We start from the raw sequence: 24,686 nt of genomic DNA on the forward strand, positions 1-24,686 counted from the left end.
TATACATTTGGGGCCAACACCATGGCGCACTAGGTTAATCCTCCACCTGTGACGCCAGCATCCCATATGGGCACTGGGTTCCAGTCCTGGCTGCTCTTTCAGTTCAGCTCTCTGCTGTAGCCTGGGAAGGCAGTGGAGTATGGCCCAAGTGCTTGGGCCCCTGCACCCATGTGGGAGACCAGGAGGAGACACCTAGCTCCTGGCTTTGGATCAGCATAGTTTCAGCCATTGCTGCCATTTGGAGAGTGAACCAATGGAAAACAGACCTTTCTCTCTGTCTCTCTCTCTCTGTCTGTAACTCTGTCAAATAAATAAAATCTTTAAAAAAAAAATTAATGTACATCTTTGTCACAACAACCACAAAAAAAGAAAACCATCACTTTATAAATACCAACAAAAGAGGAAGAGGAAAATTAAAATTACATTCTATAGTTTTAAAAATTCATATGGAGGGGTTAATGAATGGGTTATCATTACAAATCAGTAATTCTTAGTAGTTAACTAGCACTAAATGATGAGTCTTCTTTTATGCTAAAGAGTTTCAGTATTTTTCTGTCTGAAATGTACATGTCATACGCAGAAGAATCCTCCTAAGTGATTACTAAGTGTACAGTTTGTATTTTTTATGCAGCAGATATGCCAAACCATTTTTGATCTTTGGATATGCTCCATTACATCCAACTGAACCATACCTATAAGTGGAACCTCAGCACAGGGGCCCTGAAGGTCCATGACCAAAACCTCTGAGAATACCTTGTGATGATAATCAGTAAGTTAAAGCTGCCTATGTGAAGACTCACCTGTTCTCCATACTGCAGGCTTCGAGTCATTGCCTTGAGAGCTTTAACAATTTGAGCCTTGGTGGCTGCTGGGCTGTCCAGATTTTCAAGGCCAATCCCTTCAAGTAATTTTAAGAGGTATGGGACCAAATCTGCTTTTAGGGCCTAGAAAAAATATTAAGCATCTAAAAACACACTGAGAAAACACCACTTATTCACTGAAGAAATAATTTCCCTTCCAGGACCATAGCTGGAATAAGAGTAATCAGTCTTCATAGTATTTTTAAAGCCAGATACAACGTGATAATTTTTTTTTTTTTTTGGTAACTAATGATAATGACATTTAATGAGATTTTATTCTGTGTCATCAACTGTTTTAAGTATTATACATCAATTATTTTACCTTCACAGCACCACACAATAGTCACTTTAGAGAAGGGTGCAAAAACCTGTTCATAACCAAAGCAGTGGACACTAATGGAATCTGTATCTGGAACCAGTAGAACTGAACTTTTAGCTACTATATGAGGTATCCCTACTCTAACCAATGCTATGCTAACAGGTTGGCAATAATGTCTGAAATTGTTAAACATTCTTTCCACGACTCAAAATGCCAATATATGCAGTCATCATATACATTTCATATCAGCCTAGTAAAAACTAAATAATATACTGGTATCACACAAATTTCGCCACCCATTCTGAAATTCAAAGAACCTCCTTTGTCATGTACAAAGCAACCCTGAGAGGTGTGATTTCATTTTACAGATAAGGACTCTCAGCACTGTAAGGTTAAATATCATGCCTGAGCTCACAGAGCCATCAAGTGGCAGTCCCGACTCCTGTTCTTTGTTCAACAAACTCCTGGAGCTAATGGTAAGTATGAATCTCAGAGAATCCAGTATTTCTTTGAGATGTCCCCCATATCTCTGTTTGCCTAAATGAGAGGCTGAGGGAGGAAAAAAGTGAGATAGGTATTGGGACTGGGAGATTAGGAGGCTTGTGATCAAGCTAAGGATGTCAGAGCTCACTTTGTCATTTGACAAGCTAACAGGAAACCAGGAAAGGGTTTTTAAGATGAAGAGTGACATAGTTACATTATTATCTTGAAATTTTTATTCCATATATTTCTGGGATACAAATTGATGTGATATACAAAATAATGTGGAATGATTAAGTCAAACTAATTAGCATATCCTTCACTTCAAATACTTCAGGCACTGGATGTAGTTCTATTTTCATTAGGTGGACAGTCCCTTCAAAGACGACAATGAAAATCTTAGCATGTTTCTTAAATATAATTTGAGAAACAAAGGAATAAACAAACGAATGAATCTTTCCAAAAAGGCTGATATTTCCGATATTTTACAAAGCAAGCAAAGCATAAGAAGACTTAAAATTTAAACAATATTAAAACTATTTAAAATTGGTAAGACTTTTGGCAGCTGGCCCTACTTTCTTTCTCTCTCTCTTTCTCTCTCTCTATATATATATGCTGAAGGTGTGCAGAGTAGAGAGACCTTGAATTTGCCTCGAGAGAGAGGAAATTCCACTGAGAGGTGACACAAAGTGGTCTTAAAGTATAAGCAAAATTTTTCTAGACACAAGAAAGGGAAAGTACATATTTGAATGAGAAAATATTACGTATATGTAACATATTACATACATGTATATGGTATATGTGTGTGTGTATACAGAATATAGAATTCTGCACATATAGGCTCATTAAGTACCTCTCACCAAACCTAAGTCAGAGAAACAAATCAGTGCTAAGTAAACATCCGGTGATTTGGTATGGTTGCTTTTTGAAAATAGTGCTGAATGAAGTGAATGTAGGAAGTCACTTACTTGTGCAACTAACTCACTCTGCTCCTTTTGAAACATTCGATTAATTGCTTCACAGGCCAGACCAACAGTATCTGCTCGTCTTTTCATTCCATTCATCAGTGGGCCAATGGTCTCCAGAGATGCCATGGCTCGAACACACAGCTAAGGGCCCAGAAGAGGAGGAGCTTACTTATACAGTAGCAATATTTTATACAGCATAGTAAATACCATAATGATAAAATTTAGTAATGAATCGAGTAGTTCTTAAGCCTTATTAATTTTATCATTTAAACTAGTTTAAGAAATGATAAAATACCATGCAGTTCATATGCAAAAGAGGGACTTAATACTGCCATGTAGGTTAGTCAGCAAGACGGGGCACAGACTACTACTGGAGGTATGAGCTGCTGAATGGAGTAATCAGTACCTCATTTTCAGACAAGGAATGGATAACACGGATAGCACTCTTAGGAACAGCATTGTTCCTGTGATTCATTGCCTGGATCACTTTGGGAAGATGGCCCAGCGGTGGGACCTGATCTGCCAGCTGAGGCTGTGCACTGAAAAGGCAAACTGTCGCCATGGTCACAGTTTCCAGCGTTTCCCCCTGGAATATATAAAACAAACACACTATAAGATACCGCCAAATCCCTAAATATTTTTGCCATTGCACTGTACTTTGTGTTTAAAACTAGAGATCCAAAAGTTCTGAGAAGTGATACTTGAAAATGGATTTACATATCACAGGAGAACAAACTTACTATTTTCTTTAATGAAAAATCATGAATCCAAAGGACTTAAGGATGTGCTATTTTAATCTAGGCAGCTTTTCAGTGCACCATGAATATCTTATTTCTATTTCAGGTTTAAGAGGTTATTTCCCAAAAGATACTACTAGAAAATTTTAGAAAATGTTACAGATATGTCAACATTTGAGAACATCTAAAATCCAGAAGAACAGAGGCAGTAAAATGTTTCTCTCAGTTCTTTAATAAAATCCTATTATAACATATTTGGATACCATAATACACTTTCTTTGTGGAGAATGGGTTGCAGAAACTTATATAAGCTTACACCATACATGTATATACAAGCAAGTACATCTGTAACAAAATGTGATTTTCGTTTTTTAGTCAAAAGGCAGAGAGGCAGAAAGAGGTAACAAGAGAGAAAGAAACTCAATCACTCCCTCTTTCATTCCCCCAAATACCCGAAATGGAGGGGTCAGGGTCAGGCTGAAGCCAGGAACTCAGAAATCAATCGTCTTTCACATGAGTAGCAGGGACCCAATTTCTGCTGCCTCCCAAGGTGTGCATTAGCAGCAAGCTGTAATCTGAACAAAGTCAGTACTTGAACCCCAGTACTCCAATATGGGAAGCAGGAGTCCTAGGAAGTGTCTTAAGTGTTACACTGAACAAAATGCATCTTAAATGAACATGGAAACTAGGAAGTGTCCTAAACAAAGGCGTAAACTTACTTTGTTTTCCAAGTTTCACTTTTGAGGATTTCATTTTCTTTTTAAAATTTTTATTCAACATTTGAGTATAGAGAGAGGTGGTGGTGGGGGCGCAAAAGAACAAGCTCCTTCATCCACTAGTTCACCCCTCAAATGCCCCCAACAGCCCAGGGTAGGCTGGGCCAAAGTCAGGTGCTAAATCTAGGTCTCCTATGTGGGATGTAGCCATCCAGATGTCTCCATTAGCAGGAAGCTAGAGTCAGGAAGAAAAGCCAGCTAAACTCCGGCCTTCCAATATGGGATGAACAGTGTCTTAATCACTAGGCACCTCCTTCCATGAACTTTGAGGTCTTTTGGTATATTATCAGGGTTTCAACATTTGCCAAAATAACACCAAGGCTAACTTCTCACTTTTGCTCCCCTGATAATCTGTTTTAAGCACAGGTACAAGAATCACCCACGCAGTTATTCTTCTGTCAATTTCTTTGACTGGTGTCATCCTTGCCATATGCATAAGTGTAGTGAAAAAAATGTCTGAGCAGGAACACTTTCAGAGGAACACTGAACATTGAGGTATTTCCTTAAAATTATGTAACCATTGGACATGATGTGGCAAAAGAATTCTTTCAGAGGTTCTACAATTATTAGAAATAACATCTTCTTGGGGCCAGCATTGTGGCATAATAGGATAAGCCTCTGCCTACAGCACTGGCATCCCACAAGCGCACTGGCTCCACTTCTGATCCAGCTTCCTGCTAATGCACCTGGGAAAGCAGCAGAAGATGGCCCAACTGTTTGGACCACTGTACCCACATTGGAGAGACCCAGAAGAAGCTCCTGGCTCCTGGCTCCTGGCCTCAAATCAGCCTGGCTCCGGCCATTGCAGACATTTGGGGAGTGAACCAGCAGGTGAAAGAGCTCTCTGTCTGTACCCTGCCTCTGAGATAAATAAATAAATCTTTAAAAAAAAAAAAGAAAAAAAGAAATGACATCTCAAATATAGATATTCCACCTGGGTTTATAAATAACCATTGTACTAAAGAGCTTTACTTTTAAACATGGCAAAAAAAAAAAAAAAAAAAAAAAGACTGATAGGTATATTTGAATTCAAACATGGCTGCTATGTTGAAAGACATGGCTGGGGCCGGCGCTGTGGAATAATGGGTAAAGCTGCCGCCTGCAGTGCTGGCATCCCATATGGGCACCACTTTGATTTCCAGCTGCTCCACTTCCAATCCAGCTCTCTGCTATGGCCTGGGAAAGCAGCAGAAGATGGCTCAAGTCCTTGGGCCCCTGCACCCACATGGGAGACTCAGAGAAGGCTCCTGGCTCTTGGCTTCAGACTGGCACAGTTCCGGCCATTGTGTCATTTGGTGAGTGAACCAGCGGATGAAGACCTCTCTCTCTGCCTCTGCTTCTCTCTCTGTGTAACTCTGACTTTCAGATAAATAAATAAATATTTTTTTTAAAAAAAGACAGACATTGCCAATTGCTAATGCATGGTCACTGAAGATGAATTTTTTATAAGACAAAGATCATGAGCATATATATTTAGCCAACAAGGAACTGTTTTGTTGATGAATAAAACTTACATGAGGACTGTTCTTCTCCAAGAGCTCAGTTAATTTTTCTAGTAGGGCAGTAAGGAATTCCCTAGGCTTCCTTAGAACCCAAGCCGGCTGTGCAATAAAGATTCTCAAGAAAACTCCTCCAACAGCAAGTTCACCCTCTGCTTCTCCAAACACCACAGCAAAATCTTCAGGCAACTTTATAGAAAAAACCACAGTCAAATCATTTAGTAATTGTTAGTTGTACATGAAGGCAAGAAACACAAACTCTATTAAACACTCACAAAACTAGTGCAAAAGCAGCCTGTTAATTTAATCAAATTGTAAGTGCAATATATTTTATATTCCTCTTAATAAAGTTCAGAAAAGGCACTTTGGTTAGTTATTTGCTTCAAAAGTGAACACTCCTACTTTTATGTTTGAAGTCTTATTTTTCCAGGATATTCAATTGTTTTAATGACAGAGTGGCTACATTTTGGCTTAAATCTATTCCGTAAGAATTAAACAAATAAAAATCAACAAAAAATAAAATGTAAAACAAAAGTATATTTTACCTTCCAGTTTACATCAGGGTTTTCCTGCTGATTTTTAAAGTGCCTTGGGAGGAAAAAAAGAAGGTTGAATGACACAATTCAGTTACAAAACAAGGCTTTCACTAACTTTTAGAATGTGTCTTAGAGATATGATTAGTTATGATTTGCTCTTCCTAGTGACTTTATCTGAAAGTGCTAAGTTATCACTTTTGTCTTTACTTACTCTAACATCATTTCTCTAACTGTTGTAGACACTTTATCTCTGGAACTATCATTCCAAATTAACTCAGGATTTTCATGAGTTCCTTCAAAAATATGTACAGCAGCTTCAGGGTTGTCTCTCATTGCATCCATGAAAACACTTGGTAAAAATTTCATTAATGTTATTCGAACCTAGATGAGGAGAAAGAAAAAAAAGATCTCTTGGAAACAACTCAATATTTGGTTTGCTTTACATTTCTCTAGGGTAGAATATCAGTATAATTTATATTATGGCTGTTATGGGCCATAACTATTACCTAGACATTCTGGAGTGGGAGAAAAAAAACTTCGGTTCACTCAAAGTTAACTTTAATAAGAATCATTACAACTTGGTCCCACTTGCTCATCAAGTTTCATTTTTGCTTCCATTTTAACAATCCAGCATCACTGCTGTCCAAAGTTCCCAGAACACCTGTTGGTCATGCCTCACATATACTGCTCCATCTTCCCAGAATGCCTTGTGTGGCCTATCCCTCCAGATCTCCTTCACTGTCCCCCATTCCAAACTAATATTTTTCACACTGCCTGTATCGTACAAGTATTTTTAAGGCATTCAATTTGCTCTACTATGTTTTATGCTATATGCTGCCTTTTAACAAAAAGTACCTTTAAAAAATATATTCAGCATTCACATATATACAAATTGAAAATTAGTGTGAGGCATAAAGACAAAGGGAAAATGAAGCCTGGGAAGCTAAGTATTTTCCTTCTGGTCATCAAATCTTAACTCAGGGAAATCTTCCCTGACCCAACCTGTCCTACTCATTGATTGTGCTCTCAGTTACCCAGCATGCAGCAGATACTTATTCACTTGACTGAGGACTAATACGGAGAAAACACATAAAGAAACATCCAAAGTTGTGCATAATTGCTAGTGATATATTACAAATTTAGCTCTGAACTTCACGGCAATCAATGAGCTAAAGTAAACAACATGGTTACATGATGGCATCCATAAAGCATAACCATGCAGCTGCCTCGGACACCCAAAGAGTTTTGGAGGGCATTTGTTCTACATCAAGTAATACCATCAGGGTGAATGAAATCAGCACGGAGTTTCACAGGCTTATTTCCTTCTGTATTCCCTAAAGCTGCGGAGAACATTCTGCCAAAACACAAACCTACTCCACAGAGGACAAAAGCAGGTAGGGGAAAGAGGAAGTTCATCACTGCATTCAATCATGAGCTCCCTAAGAACCAGGTTTCCCTTGCTCCCTGTGTGCGCTATATCCATCCCTAGGAGTACACTTCAACAAAGCTCAGAGAAACACATGATCAAAAAAGCACCAAGAGTTAAAGCAGGATTTAGATAAGGCCACTCATTTTAATTTTCTCACCATGGGGCTAAAGAAACTTGGGTTTGGAGACCCAGTATCATTACACAGTGAGTAACTCTGGGTCTGCGACTCACAAAGCAAGCTGCTTATGGTTTCATGTACCCATCTTGCTATACCTGGCCGTATTACTTCACACTTAACACAAATCTCCTGTTTTTAAATATTTCATAGCTTACAATAGAAACTGGAACTGCTTTCATACCAAGTATATTAAATTTGAAGGAATAACTTTTCTAGAAATGAGCTATTTATACATTTGTGTTAAGCTGCATTTATAAACATTATTGCAGAAGTCATCTATTGATTGGTTAGATGAATTTCAAATGCCTTAGGTTTAACAGCTTTATTTCTAAATATTATTAAACTGATAAAAAAAAACCTTACTTAGGTTAACTGTCAATCTACAGAGACTTCTCATTTCTAAATTAATTTAATTTCATCTACTATGGTCTGATACTTAAAAAAAATAATAAGTAATGACCAGCTGTATAAAACCTAGTCTCTTCCTCTTTGATTTCTAGGAGTGCTTGCTTGGTCATCAATTTAATGAATGATCCAAGTCTATTCATTTGTAAAAAGTGGCATTCAAGCAAAGCTTAGCCAGGATGTTTAAAGCATTTCAACTGCTAAGAAGTGCTAAGCATTATCACTCACTGATGTATATGCTATTATACATTTTAGTAAAAACTATACATAAGGTAAACAATTTTGTCATTAAGCCTTCAGTGTTACATTCTGGTTACTCAGCTATTCTGAAACAGGAGTTTGCAAATGAGGGGCCAAATCTGGCCTGTCACCTATATTTGAGCATTAAGTCTTATTGGAACAGAGTCATATCTATTTGAATACTGTCTGCCAATGGCTGCTTTCCTGTTAAAACAAGCCAAACATTTGTGATAGAGATTATATGGTCCACAAATGGCAAAATATTTACTATATAGCCTTTCACAGGAAAACTTTTCTGGACCCACCCCTGTCTCACACCATGTACAAAAATTAACTCAAAATGGATCAAAGGTAAAGTAAAAGAGCTAAAATATTAAAACCCTTATTAGGGCATCATAAACATGGGCATAAATCTTTGTAACCTTGGATTAAGCAACAGCTTCTTATCTATGACATCAAATTTAAAACTTGGGTTCAAAGGACACATAAGAAAATGGAAAAGCCATCAACGGAATGGGAGAAAATATCTGCAAATAACATTCGATAAAAGGTTAATAGCCCAAATACATATGGAACAATTACAGTTCAGTAACAAAAAGACAACCTAATTTTAAAAGAATATAAGGGCCTACATTGTGACACAGTGGGTTAAGCCACCAACTGCAATGCTGGTAACCAATATCAAGGTGCCAGTTCCAAGTTTCAGCTGCTCTGCTTCCAAACCAGCTCCCTGCTAATGTACCTGGGAAGGCACAAGATGGTCCTAATTCGTGGGCTCCTGCCACCTGCATGGGTGATCCAGACAGGCTTCGGCCAGGCTCCAACCAGGCTCCAACCCTAACTTTTGTGGCCATTTGGGAAGTGAACCAGTAGATAAAAAAGATTTTTAAAAAATTTCATTTATTTTTCTGAAAAGCAGAATTACAGATACATAGAGAGGGAGAGACAGAGACAGGGAAAGAGATCAATCTTCTATCTGCTGGTTTATCCCATAAATGGCTGCAACAGAAGGAGCTGGGCTGATCTGAAGCCAGGAGCCAGGAGCTTCCTCCAGGTCTCCCACCATGAGTGCAGGGACCCAAGCACTTGAACTGTTTTCCACTGCTTTCCCAGGCACATCAGCAGGGATGCTGGCATTGCAGGTGGCAGTTCTACCTGCTTTGCCACAGAGCCAGCCTGGATAAAAAAGATCTCTTTGTCTCCGTCTTTCCTTCTTTGTTATTCTGCCTTTCAAATAAATAAGTCTTTTAAAAAAATGAAAGAATACAAATAACCATTTTTCTGCACAGATTGTACAAATGGCTAATTAGCACTTGAAAAGATATTCTACATAACTAGTCACCAGAGAAATGCACATCAAAACCAGGACATATCTATTACTTCATACCTAGTGGGATGGTTATACTAATAAAAGACATAATAGCAAACATGAGAAATCAGACCTCTCAGACACTGCTGGCAGGAAGCTAAAATGGTACATTACTTTGGAAAACAGTCTATTTCTCAAAAGGTTAAACATAGTGTTACTGTATGTCCCAGAAATTCCACTCCTAATGAAATTAAAAACTTATGCCCACACAAAAACATTTAATGTAGTAACATTTGGATAGCCAAGTAGAAACAATCCACATGTCCATCAAGATAAATGGACAAAATATGGATTATTTAGCAATTAAAAAGAATGAAGCGCTAATATTTGCTACAAAATAGATGAATCTATTTTGAAAAGTGACAAAAGTCAGCCACAAAACAACACATCTTCTAAGATTCTATTTGTATGAAATAGGCAAATCCATAGACATACAGTGGATTAGTGGTAGCCAGGTACAAGGAAGAAGAGGGTGTAAAGAAAAGCTGTTGAAGGCTATAGGGTTTCTTTGTGGGTTAATGAAAATGTTCTAAAATAAATTAATATCGCCCAGTCTGTGAATATACTAAAAATAGAATTGCATGGCATGTCAACTATATCTCAATAAAACTATTACTGAAAAGGAAAAAAATGTTTACTGATCCCAGTTCTAGGATTTCTTGCTCCAAACCAGTTAGTTAATTATCTGATATTTCTATCTTTCCTACACAGAAAATTCAAATGTAAAAACACTCACCTTGGCCGGCGCCGTGGCTCAATAGGCTAATCCTCCGCCTTGTGGCGCCGGCACACCGGGTTCTAGTCCCGGTTGGGGCACCGGATTCTGTCCTGGTTGCCCCCCTTCCAGGCCAGCTCTCTGCTGTGGCCAGGGAATGCAGTGGAGGATGGCCCAAGTACTTGGGCCCTGCACCCCATGGGAGACCAGGAGAAGCACCTGGCTCCTGCCATCGGATCAGCGCGGTGCGCCGGCCGCGGCGGCCATCGGAGGATGAACCAACGGCAAAGGAAGACCTTTCTCTCTGTCTCTCTCTCTCTCACTGTCCACTCTGCCTGTCAAAAAAAAAAAAAAAAACACTCACCTTGATAAAATCTGCCCCTCACAGATTTCAAAGGTCAAAAATACAAATGAAGAGCTCAAAGACAATTCCAATACATATTTACTTAAAACACCTAAAACGTTTAAGGTATACCATCCAATTCTTGCTTCAAGAAAACTCAGTATGATGGGGGGAGGTGGCTAGTGAATCCCCTACTGGAGGTAGGCCTGGGTTCGAATCCTTGTTCCACTCCTTATTCCAGCTTCCTGCTCATGTGCACACTGGGAGGCAGCAGTGAGGGCTCCTGTAGTTGAGTCCCTGATAGCCAACAAAGGGGGACCCAGATTGAGTTCCAGTTTTGGACTGTCCCAGCCTTGGCCATTGTTATTTTGAGAGGTGAACCAGTAGATGAGAGATTCTTGTGTACCTCTGTCTTTTGAATACAATAAAAAAGATTTTGGAAAAGACTCATTTAAATATCAATATTCACGGTTTTATGGTCTCTTCTGCATATATGCAAATAATCCGCTTTACCCCACTGATCTTGCTCAAGACAAACTATTATTTACTCCTAGTTTTAACATCCTATGATAGTCTCAACTTGTCTTACTGATGTAAAAATGTTTAACAGCCATTAGCATTTTCAAACTGAACTTCACGTGCAGGTACAACATGAACAAGGCAAGTCACCCTGCCTTTAGATTAGAGGTGGGGACCTGGAACCTCTCCCTAACCAAGGTACCTTTGCAGACACATGAGCAATCATTTCTAAATATGAGTTCAGGCAGGATCCAAAAGAATCATGTGGGGAGTATGTTAAGAAAGCAAATTCCAGGGGTGTAGCTGTTGCAGCTGAGGCACCATCATCTCATAGTGGAGCACTGACTGTTTCACATCCCGGGTATCTTGCTACCAGTCAAGCTCTCTGATAATTAATCTGGGAAGCAAGTGGAGGATAACCCAAGGGCTTTGGCCCCTGCCACCGAGGTGGGAGACCTGGACGGAGTTCCTCACTCTTGGCTTCAATCTGGCCCAGGCCCAGCTGTTGTGACCATTTTGGGAGTAAAACAGTGGGGATAAGATAATCCTTATCTGTCTCTCCCTCTCTCTGCTTTCCCATTAAATAAATCTTTATTAAAAATAAAAGAAAGAAAAAAATAAACAATACAGATTCCAGGTTCTACTCTGGATATCCTATATAGAACTCTGGAAGCAAGGATCATGAACCATTTCATGGTTCACCTCATGTATGTGAGGTGCTGCTTGGTGGACCAGCACAGATAATGCTTCAGTGAGCACTATTTATTATAAAACTGCTTTAATAACAATACAAGAATTCTGTCCGCACCTGCATATGAGTGAAACCTATTTAAAATATTCTCTTAACAGGTTCCTGTACTACAAACTGAAGAATGGCTCCAAAGGTCACCTACTTATCTCTAGATTTGGAATAAAAGATTTCCTGGGAGAAAGGGGAGACAAGGGTGCTGTAACACTCATGTCACCCTTCCTGTGGAGACACATCCTAATCCAGATGTCACCAACTCCTTCACCAGCTGCATCTACAGGCCGCCAGTCCTTGAGCATGCACATCTAACCTATCTTCTGCCATAACCTAAATACACCTTTGTTCTCTCTTCAAGAAGATGAACAGTTTTATCACCGCAGTCCAAACACTCTCTCAGGAACTCTCAATTCTGGTGCAGGTTTCTGTGATTATTTTTCTCAAACAGTAATGCTAGGCATCTTCAAAAGGTTCATGAAAGGGCAGGCATTGAGCCTTGTGGTTAAGACACTGGTTACAATGCCCATGTCTCACATTGCAGTGCCTGGGTTTCATGTCCAGTTTTGCACATGGTTCCAGCTTCATGGTAATGAAGACAGCAGGAGGCAACAGTGATGGTGCCAGTAACTGAATCACTTACACCTCTGTGGGAGACCTGAACTGAGTTCCTGCCTTCCAGCTTCAGCCCCACCTGAGTGTCTTTGTGCATATTTGGGGAGTGAGCCAGTAGATGTGAGATCTCGGTCCCTCTGTATTTCTGTTTCTCTACCTATCAAAACAAAGACTGAGATCAAAGCCACCATAAAAAAAAAAAAAGTTAACAGAAAATGTGCTCTCTCTTTTAATTCCACTTTCCAAATTTACCTTGCATACATATGAACAATTTTAGGTATAAAAATCTTTCAACTTTTCATATCAAATCATTATCACAGTTTTTGATATACTTCATGAAATCAGTATCAAATTAACAGAACTTTAACAATTTCCTTCCAGGAACTTATTTTGTGCTTACCTTTGGACCTATTAGTTTATCTGCTGTCATTTTAGCAAAAAGTTCTGCTGTTTGGGCTCGAACCTGTGGATGCGTTGAATTGCAGAACATATCCAATAAATAAATCAAAGCTCCTATGAAGGAAAAAAAGAATTAGTGTTAATATAATAAAGAATACACATTTTTCTAATCAGAATTTAGTTTCAATCTTATTTCAATTCAATGAAGTTTGATTTTATTATTTTATTTTTTAAAAGATTTTATTTATTTGAAAGTAGAATTACGGTGAGAGAATGAGAGTGAAAGTCAGAGAGGGAGGGAAGGAGGGAGGGAGGGAGAAAGAGAGAGGAAAAAAAAGAGAGAGAGAGAGGAAGAGACAGAGCAAGAGACAGAGAGAGCAAGATCTTCCATCTGCTGGTCCACTTCCCAAATGGCTGCAATGGCCAGGGCTAGGCCAGCCAGGAGCTTCCTCTGGGTCTCCCAAGTTGATGCAGGGGCCCAAGGACTTGAGGCCATTCTCTACTGCTTTCCCAGGCACATCAGCAGGTAGCTGGATCAGGAGTGGAGCAGCTGGAACTCAAACCGGCACCCACATGGGATGCTGGCATTGCAACTTTACCTATTATGCCATAATAATGGCTCTGCAATTTGATTTTTTAAAACTGTAACCTTCTAAAGCATTTTTCTTGTTTATTAGATTTTACAAAGCTTTATCCCACTGAGTACACAAATGAGAAAGCCTTCTACACATTACCTTTTGCCATTGCTTCTTTTATTATTTTTGTACTCGATGCCAAAGCATAAAGAGTTTCTAGAACAAGCTGACGACCTGTGGAGTAACAGACATTGCAAAGACTGTATCATCACATTAGCTTACATTACTAGTTATCAACTCTCTGCCAGACATTTAACTAGTTCTACACAGGGCATCACAATTAATCTTCAAAATAACCAGCAAGACAACTATAACCATGGCCATGTAAGGAATGAGAAAGCTGAAGATCACTTTGAGCAGCCCAAGGTTTCACTGCTAGTGAATAGTATAGTTGGATTTTGTGTCTAAATCTGACTCCAAAGTCATAATCATGATATTCACTGCACACCCAAAATCTTACTTCAGTACACCCACAGGACACCCTAAGCAGTCAAGATGCAGAAACAAGGAAGAAGTAGCAATTTCCAGACGATGCTCCCCTGTAAGTCAGAACAGCCTGCTTCTGGACTGCCAAAAGATACACAAACATGTTGGGCTACTGGACTTTACTCTTAGCATCAAATGGGGAATATCGAAAGGTGGGCATTAATAAGGAGCAGGCAACATCGTAAGCTAAGACTGAAAAGACACTAACAGTGTCCCTGAGCAAACAGTCTACAAGAATTTAAAATATCAATGACAGCAGAGTAGGCTGAAATACCTAGATGTCAGCACTTTTCTTCTAAGACTAAATTATTGACAGGACCATATGAAATCAGGTATAAAGTGACTCTTTCAAACTATGACTTCTCTAATAATGTTTCTTTTATCAGCCAGTTCATTTATTTCACAGGGTGACAGTGAGAGATCTTCCTTCCGTTGGTTCACTCTAAATGGCTGCAAGGGTTGGGGCTGGTCCACAGGAGTGGCAGGGACCACATACTTGGGCCATCCTTTACTCTATTGCTAGGCACAATAGCAGGGAGCTGGATTGGAAGGGGAGTGACCAAGGCTCAAACTAGAGCTCCAATATGGGATTCTGGCATTCCAGGTTGCAGCTTAACTACTTCATCACAATACTGGCCCAGTTTAGTTGTTTTTTTTTTTGTTTTTTTTTTTTTTTTTTTTTGACAGGCAGAGTGGACAGTGAGAGAGAGACAGAAAGGTCTTCCTTTTGCCGTTGGTTCACCCTCCAATGTCCGCCGCGGTAGGCGCGCTGTGGCCGGCGCACCGCGCGGAGCCAGGTGCTTCCCCTGGTCTCCCATGGGTACAGGGCCCAAGGACTTGGGCCATCCTCCACTGCACTCCCTGGCCACAGCAGAGAGCTGGCCTGGAAGAGGGGCAACCGGGACAGGATCGGTGCCCCGACCGGGACTAGAACCCGGTGTGCCGGCGCCGCAAGGTGGAGGATTAGCCTAGTGAGCCGTGGCGCCGGCCTTTTTTTTTTTTTTTGATAGGCAGAGTGCATAGTGAGAGAGAGACAGAGAAAGGTCTTCCTTTTTGCTGTTGGTTCACCCTCCAATGGCTGCTGCGGCCGGCGCATCGCGCTGATCCGAAGCCAGGAGCCAGATGCTTCTCCTGGTCTCCCATGCGGGTGCAGGGCCAAGGACTTGGGCCATCCTCCACCACCTTCCCGGGCCATAGCAGAGAGCTGGCCTGGAAGAGGGGCCACCGGGATAGAATCCGGCGCCCAACCGGGACTAGAACCCGGTGTGCCGGCGCCGCAAGGCGGAGGATTAGCCTGTTAAGCCATGGCACCGGCCCCCAGTTTAGTTTTATACTGAAGTCTCATGAAGCTAATAAAAACCAAAAAAAAATGAAAAAAGGCCTACAAGTGTTGTAGTTATGATAAAAAGAATCTGCAAATGACCTATCAAGCTTGTCATTTTAAAAAGCTATTTTAAGCATGTTACCTACTCAAGAAAAAAATTAATCAAGGAAAATTCAACTCTACTCAATTCATTGAACCTACAGAAACACTGTCCTTGGAAAATGGATAGGACAAGTTCCTACTTTCAAGGAGATTAACAGACATAAAGTTTACCACAACATCCAAGGTTTAGCAAAATCAACTAAGCAGTGCATTCTTTTGATATAAGTGGTGACACTGGTTATACTGCAATTGCCTGGCAAACTAAATGACATTGCCTTTGGAGTTCTCTCACCCTCAACCTTCAACTTTTGATACAGAAAATACAAGGTAATTTTATTAGTTTATGTAAAAAATAGGAAGACTCATCTAGTGCAAAGAATACCACTTTAAATACTCCAAAAACCAAACATGGTTGACATATGAGTTTTTGTGTCAACTATGTAACTGAGCCTCTATGGGTTGGTTCTGCCTTGGTTTCCAAAATTCTACTTGTGAATATACGTACTTGATGGCAATGAATGTAGAAGAGCCAATAAATTGGACAAAACCATTGACTCTGCAATATTGTTGACACAATCTTGATTAGATGTCACTATATTCACGACCTGAAAAGTAATCAATAGAATACTTAGAAGTTTTGCAAATAATTTTGAACCTAAATCAATTGGATCACACAAGTCTTTTAAAAAGGACAAAGCATTCATTCTTAGAGGAGAGTTTAATTTTATTATCTCTTTATTATTTGGATTTTTAAAGACTGGTCTTTTGAAAAATAGTATCTTGAGGAGTTTATGAAACTTTTAATACTATACCAGCACATGCCCTAGAACTATGGTATATACTGTAATGCTTCCTTCTTAAATTTATTTGAATAGCAGACAGACAGAAAGCAAGCTCCCATTTTTGGTCCACTCTCTCAATGCCTGCAAAAGCCACCTGGCGAGGCCAAATCAAGAAGCCAGGAACTCAACTGAGGTCTCCCACATGGGTGGCAACAATCTAACTACTTAGGCCATAACTGCTGTCTCCCAATGCCCCCTACATTGGCAGGAAGCTGGAATGGGAAGTAAGGCTGAGACTTGAACCCAGATACTCCAATATAGGATATGGATGTACTAAGCTAGGTCTTTTTTTTTTTTTTTTTTGACAGGCAGAGTAGATAGTGAGAGAGAGAGACAGAGAGAAAGGTCTTCCTTTTGCTGTTGGTTCACCCTCCAATGGCTGCTGTGGCCGGCGCATCGTGCTGATCCGAAGCCAGGAGCCAGGCGCTTCTCCCGGTCTCCCATGCGGGTGCAGGGCCCAAGGAATTGGGCCATTCTCCACTGCCTTCCGGGGCCATAGCAGAGAGCTGGCCTGGAAGAGGGGCAACCGGGATAGAATCCGGCGCCCCAACTGGGACTAGAACCCAGTGTGCCGACGCCGCAAGGCGGAGGATTAGCCTGTTAGGCCACGGTGCCAGCCCTAAGCTATGTCTTAACCACTAGGACAAATGCCTACACCTCTGCTGTGTTTTTTAATGACAGATTTGGGATGACAAGTGGTTAGGATGATACTAACCCTCACTACTGTGACTCTTGCTTTCACAGGGAGAAAAGCAAATGTTTTCAGTACTCATCAAAACAGATCTTTCCATTATAAAGAAACAGGCATGTTCTTCTTTCAAAGAGGATAACTTTTGTGGTTATTAGTATCTTAGAGCAACATATCCTAGATTTAATATTTATTTTAAAATTTATAAGATGGGATGGGTGTTTGGCCTTGCAATTAAGACATTAGTTAGGTTGCCCGTATTCTACAACAAAGCACCTGGGTTTGACTTCCAACTCAGACTCCTGACTCCAGATTGTTGCTAATTCAGACACTGGGAGGCAATAGGTGATGATAGTTTGACTGGGTTCTTGTTATATAGGTGGGAGACCTAGATTGAGTTTCCTGCTCCTGGCTTTACCTAGCCTAGCCCCAGCTGTTGTACGGACATGGGGAATGAACCAGCAAATGGCAGCACTCTTTTTCTCTCTGAAATACAAAAACAAACACTCCCACTCCAAAAACAAAAAACAAACAAACAAAAAAACTACAAGACTTGAATTAAGTAAGGAAACATATTTTTCAATTAAATGAATATGCTTAATTTTTCAACCAATTTAACTTCTATTCCATGATAAATCTTTCTTAAGTCTAAATGTAATCTAAAAATATGTTTTTTAATTTAGTTATTTTAATTTTTAAGTGCTGGTTCACTCCCCCAAATGCTTCCAACAGCCAGGGCTGGGCCAGGCAGAAGTGAAAAGCCTGGAACTCAATAAGGATCTCACTAGGGTGGCAGGGGAACCAAGGACTTTAACCTTCATCTGCTGCCTACCAGGATGTACTTAAACAGGAAGCTGAATTGGAAGTGGAGCAGCATAGATTTGAACCTGGCACTCTTGATATAGGAGGCAGACACCCCAACTGGTGCTACACCCACAGCTGTTGTGACACCTGCGTAGCAAAATGTTGTGGCGTTGGGGGTCTACGGCTGCAGGGTCGAGGTTAGAGCTCCGTGGAGTGGGGCCTCAGGCGGTTCCTGTGCAGCCAACGGTCGTAAAGACTCTCGGCTCACGTAATAAAAAGTAAAAGACTTGATTGCTGCTGGTTAATAAAGCAATGTGTCCCAGCATTGATAATAATTTTATTATGCATGATTTACTTGCTTTATTTGTACTTAGTAGTTATGCCGCATAGTGCGTCAGGACAAGTGCACCATGATTAGAAACAAGGGAATCAGTGCCAATAAGCATTTCACAAAAATTAACAAAAAACACTTTAAACTTTGGCCCACCAGTCATTAGGGCTATTTACGAGGAGGCATTAAACATTGACAAAAAACAGCACACCCTAGACAAGATAAAACAAAGGGAGCTGAGGTGTGAGTTTTAGGGAGCTGAGGTGTGATTTAGATTCCGGGTTATCAGAAGGTTTAGGCAACATGGGGATGGGAAAGCTACATTCAATCTTACTTAGGTGATATATGGGACTTGGGCTAACAAGCACCACCATCTGATAACTCCCCTGTCCCCGGTTCTCATAATAAGAGGTTAACTAGTAACCCGACCTTTACCTTTTCTGTTCCTAAAAGTAGGTCTGCGAACCATCACCACAATGTCTCCCTGTGTCCCTTGTAAAGTTAATCATGTAACCCCATTAACCTTAACAAGTTTTTGTAATCTTGAAATTTCTTTTGTCTTCAACAATGTAGGCTTCCCTATATAAACTCTGGTTTCCCCGCTAATAAAATGCAGCAGCAGCATACTCATAACGTGTGTGTCTGTCTGTCATTTCCCCACCGATTCCTGATTCTCCTAAGAGCCTTCGCCCCTCGTTCTCCCTTGGTCTGTGTCTCCGCGAGAGCCGGTCCGCGGCAAACTGGCATCTTAACTGCTGTGCCAAATGCCAACCCTCTACAAATATATTTTATAAATTATTCTTGTCCCTGTTACTGTGAGGCTGAATTTTGTGTTCTCTGTCAGAAATTGGAAGCTCATTCATGGTTGCCTCAATAATGAACCACCCATGACTAGAGACTTCCTGTTTCTGTGGAAAAAGCTGTAGCTCAACACTGTCCCATGAGACCAGTGATTTCAATCTCCTAAAGGAGCCTCTAACTTTTGTTGAACTCTTAAGACCCATAGGTCCTGGGCAGCTGGTTTTCCTAGACAACTCCTATAAACAGTAGGATAGCCAGGTGTCTGTCTGTATCCCTGTAAGAAGGGGCAGCAACTGAGGAGGAGGGGTAAGGTCAGTCCAGGGGAATGCATTTCACAGTGTGTAGCCAGCACAGCACTGGGGCCTCAATACAAGTAAATCTGTTCATGGGAACTCTGATATCTGAGAAACCATGCCGTCTCTTCTTGCTGACCTGTGGCCTCTAGATTTCCCAGGTAAAGGCTATTCCTGTCCTGATACATGACACTGGGTACAAAGAAAACCACCCTGAATGACACCCTGCAACACTGTCTTCAAAATGACTCAAAGTTTAAAAATACATTTATTTGGTTTAATAGGCAAGATGATAAAACCATAAGCATACTTCTATTCAACTTTAGATGGTGATTAATCAGGGCTTAAACCAGACACACAGTAAGTAGTGGTAAAGATGACATGCTTTATCACAAAGCACTTTTACCTCTAAAGCCAACTGTTGCACTTGACCAGCTCCATGGACTCGGAGAAGAGAAAATATTAACTTAAAATGCCCGATACATTCACTTTCAGAGCCTAGAGATAAGAACAAAATGGTTATTTTTAATGTGTAAAAAAGATGTCCTAAGTTATGGATCTTCAGAAAACTGATTATTTACTATCAATTATAAGTCTCTGATAACCCTATTTGTGACATGAAGTACGTGTCTCTAAGCAGCAAGGACACTGGAATTTCCTATGTTCATTTTGTTTTCATTTCTATCCTCACCTTTAGCCTTCATGCTAAAAACAGAATTTTATCAAATAAACAATATAAACATAGCTTGAAAATATCATGTTAAAGTGATACTTTTACTCTTAATATCTAGGCATTAGGGCTATCTCCCTCTAATTATAGTCTGGGAAACTATGACATCATTTGGCTTTTAAGTAAGATTGGGATGGAACTCTTGTCAACTAAAAACAATATTATAAACTGATATGTGTATACCAAGGACTCCTTGTGAAAAACATGCAAAATGGAATAGTTTTTCCAATCTCACCCTCTTCAAACTCTTATCCTATATATTAGCTACCATTTTATTGTTAATAAAACAAAACATTAAACAGTAAGGTTTTGCTCAATGCATATTTCCTTTTGCTAGATGGTAGTAAAATACAGTCTAATCTTTTGAAGTCATGTAACTTGCAAAGTGAAAATATTCTGTAAATATGTTGTTTCAAATTCATTTCAAACTACCACTTATTTGGTGAGACCTGTTAGAAACACATCAATGACATACAAACCAAGTTTTTAAACTACAAAACAGCCTGAAATCCTGATACATGAACTTCAGAGACACTATCAAAATAAAATTTCTGATTAGCCCCTTCCTCAATTTAAAAAAAATTATTTGAGGCAGAGAGAAAGAGCAAAAGAGAGCATGTACAAGAGAGAAGAGAGTGAGAAAGCTCCCATCTGCTAGCTCACTCCCCAAATTTCCACTATGGCCAGCACTGGGCACTCCAATCCAGGTCTCCCACATGGATGGCAGGAATTCAATTATCTGAGCTGTCACTGCTGCCTCTCAGGGTCTGCATTAGCAGTAAGCTGCAGCCAGGAGTCAGAAAGGAATATGGAACCCAACTGCTCTAATGTGGGACACAGACACATCCTACTAGGCTAAACACCCAAGCTCCTAACTCAAGTTATACAAATTCCAAATCAACAACCTACTCTGTTTTAATTTCTTTGTACCTCCTATACTTCCAAGTAACTTTCCACTAAGCCAACCTCAACAAATAAAATGACTTTGTAACACTGTCTTTAATAATGAGTAATTTTTTCTAATAACATTTATTTTTTTTTAAGATTTATTTATTTATTTGAAAGTCAGAGTTACACAGACAGAGGAGAGGCAGAGAGAGAGATGGTTCAGAGTTACACAGAGAAAGAGAGAGTGTACCATCCAATGGTTCACTCCCCAACTGGCCGCAATGGCCAGAGCTGCACCGATCCGAAGCCAGGAGCCAAGAGCTTCCTCCAGGTCGCCCACAAGGGTGCAGGGGCCCAAGGACGTGGGCCATATTCTACTGCTTTTCCAGGCCATAGCAGAGAGCTGGATCGGAAGTAGAGCAGCCGGGTCTCGAACTGGTGCCCAAATGGGATGCCGGCGATTCAGGCCAGAGCGTTAACCCGCTGTGCCACCACACTGGCCCCTCTAATAACATTTAATCACTGTCATTTTATTATATTGTTTTTTTAAAAATACAAAATCAAAATTTTAATAGGACTTTAATGTGTGCTTAATAGAGCAAAAAAGTATCTGAAAGACAATGTTCAATATCTAGGTTTTGAAGTAATTTAGGTTGAACTTACATTGTTTGAGATCTTATATTCCATATTTATAAGGAAATCAAAGTCAGAATTGGAATAAGCTTTTAGATTTTCCCTGAATTCAGACTATAGTGATGAGATTTTTGGAAATGTCTTAAGGCAGTTGGATGGATCTCCCATCCCTGGCTAACTCCCCAAATGACCCCAATAGGCGGTGTTAGACCAGGGGCCTAGAACTCAACTGAATCTTTCACATGGATGGCATGGACCCAACTACATGAGTCATCATCTGCTGCTCCCACAGTGTGCATTAGCAGACAGTTGGATTGGAGAGTGGAACTGGGATTTAAACCTAGCCACTACAATATGGTATGTGGGCATCCTAAGTGGCATCATAACCATAACAAATGCCCAAACCAATTTCAATTTTTACAGAGCAAAAACTTCAGGCAATCTCAAAAATGTGAATACTGAAATGAAATGCACACGGCATTGGGTTAGGAGTCAAAGAGGCAAAAATTAGATAACCTAATAAATAAATCTACTTTTTTTTTTTTCTTTTTTATTTTTATTTTTGGACAGGCAGAGTGGATAGTGAGAGAGAGAGACAGAGAGAAAGGTCTTCCTTTTGCCGTTGGTTCACCCTCCAATGGCCGCCGCGGCTGGCGCTGCGACCTGCGCATCGCGCTGATCCGATGGCAGGAGCCAGGTGCTTCTCCTGGTCTCCCATGGGGTGCAGGGCCCAAGCACTTGGGCCATCCTCCACTGCACTCCCTGGCCACAGCAGAGAGCTGGCCTGGAAGAGGGGCAACCGGGACAGGATCGGTGCCCCGACCGGGACTAGAACCCGGTGTGCCGGCGCCGCAAGGAAATAAATCTACTTTAAAGTACTTATACTTGGGGTACATCAGCTTAGTTCATCAATGTGAAATTTTATAGTCAAACTCTTCTGCTTGTTGAATTCATTTAGATTCATTTTTATCTTAAAGATATAAAGTCTTTTAAACATGGCACCTTGACATCTTTCCCCAGCCTGCTGTTCCTAGGTAAAAATATTGTGATATAAATTCCCCTTTATATCATACTAACAATATAACCAAGTATAATTATCCTGATTGAGAATCAGAATTTTAAGGGCTTCTCTATGGATTTCTTCTCTATGGATTTTACTGAACAAGGGCACAATCACACACCTGGGTTATATTTTATGACATTTCTCAGAGCCTCCAAAGCCATTTCCACTCTTGGTAATCGGTCTCCATGTTGCTCTGACTCCACTTTTGCAGCATGTGTGATAGCCATGAATGTGTGGAGGTATTGGGCCTGGGAACCTACAAAATCCAACAGGCTTGCAGCAAATGCTTTTGGAACCTAAGTCAAGCAGAAAATATTTTAGAACATACAAGCACTCATAAAAAACCTGTAACAAAGACTCCATAGGAAAAACAAAAATAAACACAGAAAAATCAAAACTTCAAGCTGTGCAAGTAAATAAACATGAATAAGTTATACAAACACACAAATATGCCTATGCACTGTGGAGAGGGACAGAAACAAAACCTAGCTGCATCAGAAAGTATTTCTCAATTTTTAGAGATCTGATTTACATTATTACTACATTGGAACAATTCTGGGACTAGAGTACCTCTTTCTCATTACCAATCAAAGAAGCTGACAGTATGATATGTAACTTCTATAATTTGGTTATAGTTTTAAGTAAAAATTATGTGTATATGAATATATTAACAATATAATTTTTTTTAAGTTTTATTTAATGAATATAAATTTCCAATGTACAGCTTATAGATTACAATGGCTTCCCCCTCCCATAACTTCCCTCCCACCCGCAACCCTCCCCTATCCCGCTCCCTCTCCCCTTCCATTCACATCAAGATTCATTTTCAATTCTCTTTATATACAGAAGATCAATTTAGTATAAAGATTTCAACAGTTTGCACCCACATAGAAACACAAAGTGAAACATACTGTTTGAGTACTAGTTATAGCATTAAATCACAATGTACAGCACATTAAGGACAGAGATCCCACATGAGGAGCAAGTGCACAGTGACTCCTGTTGTTGACCCAACAAATTGACACTCTAGTTTATGGTGCCAGGAACCACCCTAGGCTCTCGTCATGAGTTGCCAAGGCTATGGAAGCCTTCCAAGTTTGCCGACTCTGATCATATTTAGACAAGGTCATAAAAGACAGGGTGAGAATAGTAACCAATGTTCCTAAGAGTGGCATTAACCAGGTCTGAACAATTATACAGCATTAAGAGGGGAAGAGGACCATCAGTACACACAGGTTGGGAGTAGAGCCATTGGTGGTAGAGTAGAGGTTATGATTACGAAGGAATGAGGCCCAAGTGCGCTAGACAGGGTCTAGAACAAAGGACAGAGTCATTATTAGATGTGCTAAGAAAGGTGCTGTCTAAGCTACAATTAAGTTTTCTGATTGAGAGGCAAATAGAACCTGACAGAAGGGGCTTGATAATAATCTGGTGGGCTTTAGGCCTTGTAAGTTACGAGGCCCAGACCTATCTATCTCTTCACATGGGGTACATCCTCAGGGAGGTGTGAACCTCCTAGGGGAAGGCACTCTGTTGACTTTCATTACTTGGCTGGCCTGGGAGGAGAGCTGGCCAGGTAAAGGCAGGTGGCATCTCTAACTAGAAATTCACAGTTCTGCCTGCAATGTTGCTGACCCTACTTGGCCGTCCCCTCAGCTGCAGTGGTCACTTTGGTAACAATACAAATTTAAGGATAGCGTTCAAGAGGACTACAAATCACTTAACTTGTTCTGCTTAAGTTATTTGCATGTGTTATTCTGTGATAAGGAACATATTATTACAAATCAGTAAACATCTTCCTTTTTTCCTGGAGCAAACTCTAAGGTGTAACCTCACTTCTCCTTACTTAGAAACCAATCAGTCACCAAATCTTTGCCACTCCTTCCAAAAAACAAAGAATTCCTACATGATTTCCCCAGCATGGGAGAAAGAAACTC

General features: G+C 40.3%; 1 protein-coding gene across 4 annotated transcripts in view; it reads right to left on the minus strand.

Moving 5' to 3' along the window:
- Positions 1-24,686, minus strand: part of DNAJC13 (DnaJ heat shock protein family (Hsp40) member C13) — a 145,140-nt gene that overhangs the window by 16,574 nt on the left and 103,880 nt on the right. For all 4 annotated transcript variants that reach the window (XM_062214722.1, XM_062214706.1, XM_062214713.1 and 1 more), the window contains exons 44-54: positions 22,868-23,045; positions 19,842-19,933; positions 16,182-16,281; positions 13,864-13,938; positions 13,131-13,243; positions 6,387-6,556; positions 6,185-6,227; positions 5,655-5,828; positions 3,034-3,213; positions 2,628-2,768; positions 801-944 (exon numbers count right to left, since the gene is read on the minus strand). In XM_062214722.1, coding sequence (XP_062070706.1) covers positions 801-944; positions 2,628-2,768; positions 3,034-3,213; positions 5,655-5,828; positions 6,185-6,227; positions 6,387-6,556; positions 13,131-13,243; positions 13,864-13,938; positions 16,182-16,281; positions 19,842-19,933; positions 22,868-23,045 — 1,410 coding nt within the window. The remainder of the gene's footprint in view (positions 1-800; positions 945-2,627; positions 2,769-3,033; positions 3,214-5,654; positions 5,829-6,184; positions 6,228-6,386; positions 6,557-13,130; positions 13,244-13,863; positions 13,939-16,181; positions 16,282-19,841; positions 19,934-22,867; positions 23,046-24,686) is intronic.

Source organism: Lepus europaeus, chromosome 2 (genome assembly GCF_033115175.1).
Source record: "Lepus europaeus isolate LE1 chromosome 2, mLepTim1.pri, whole genome shotgun sequence".
NCBI lineage: Eukaryota > Metazoa > Chordata > Mammalia > Lagomorpha > Leporidae > Lepus > Lepus europaeus.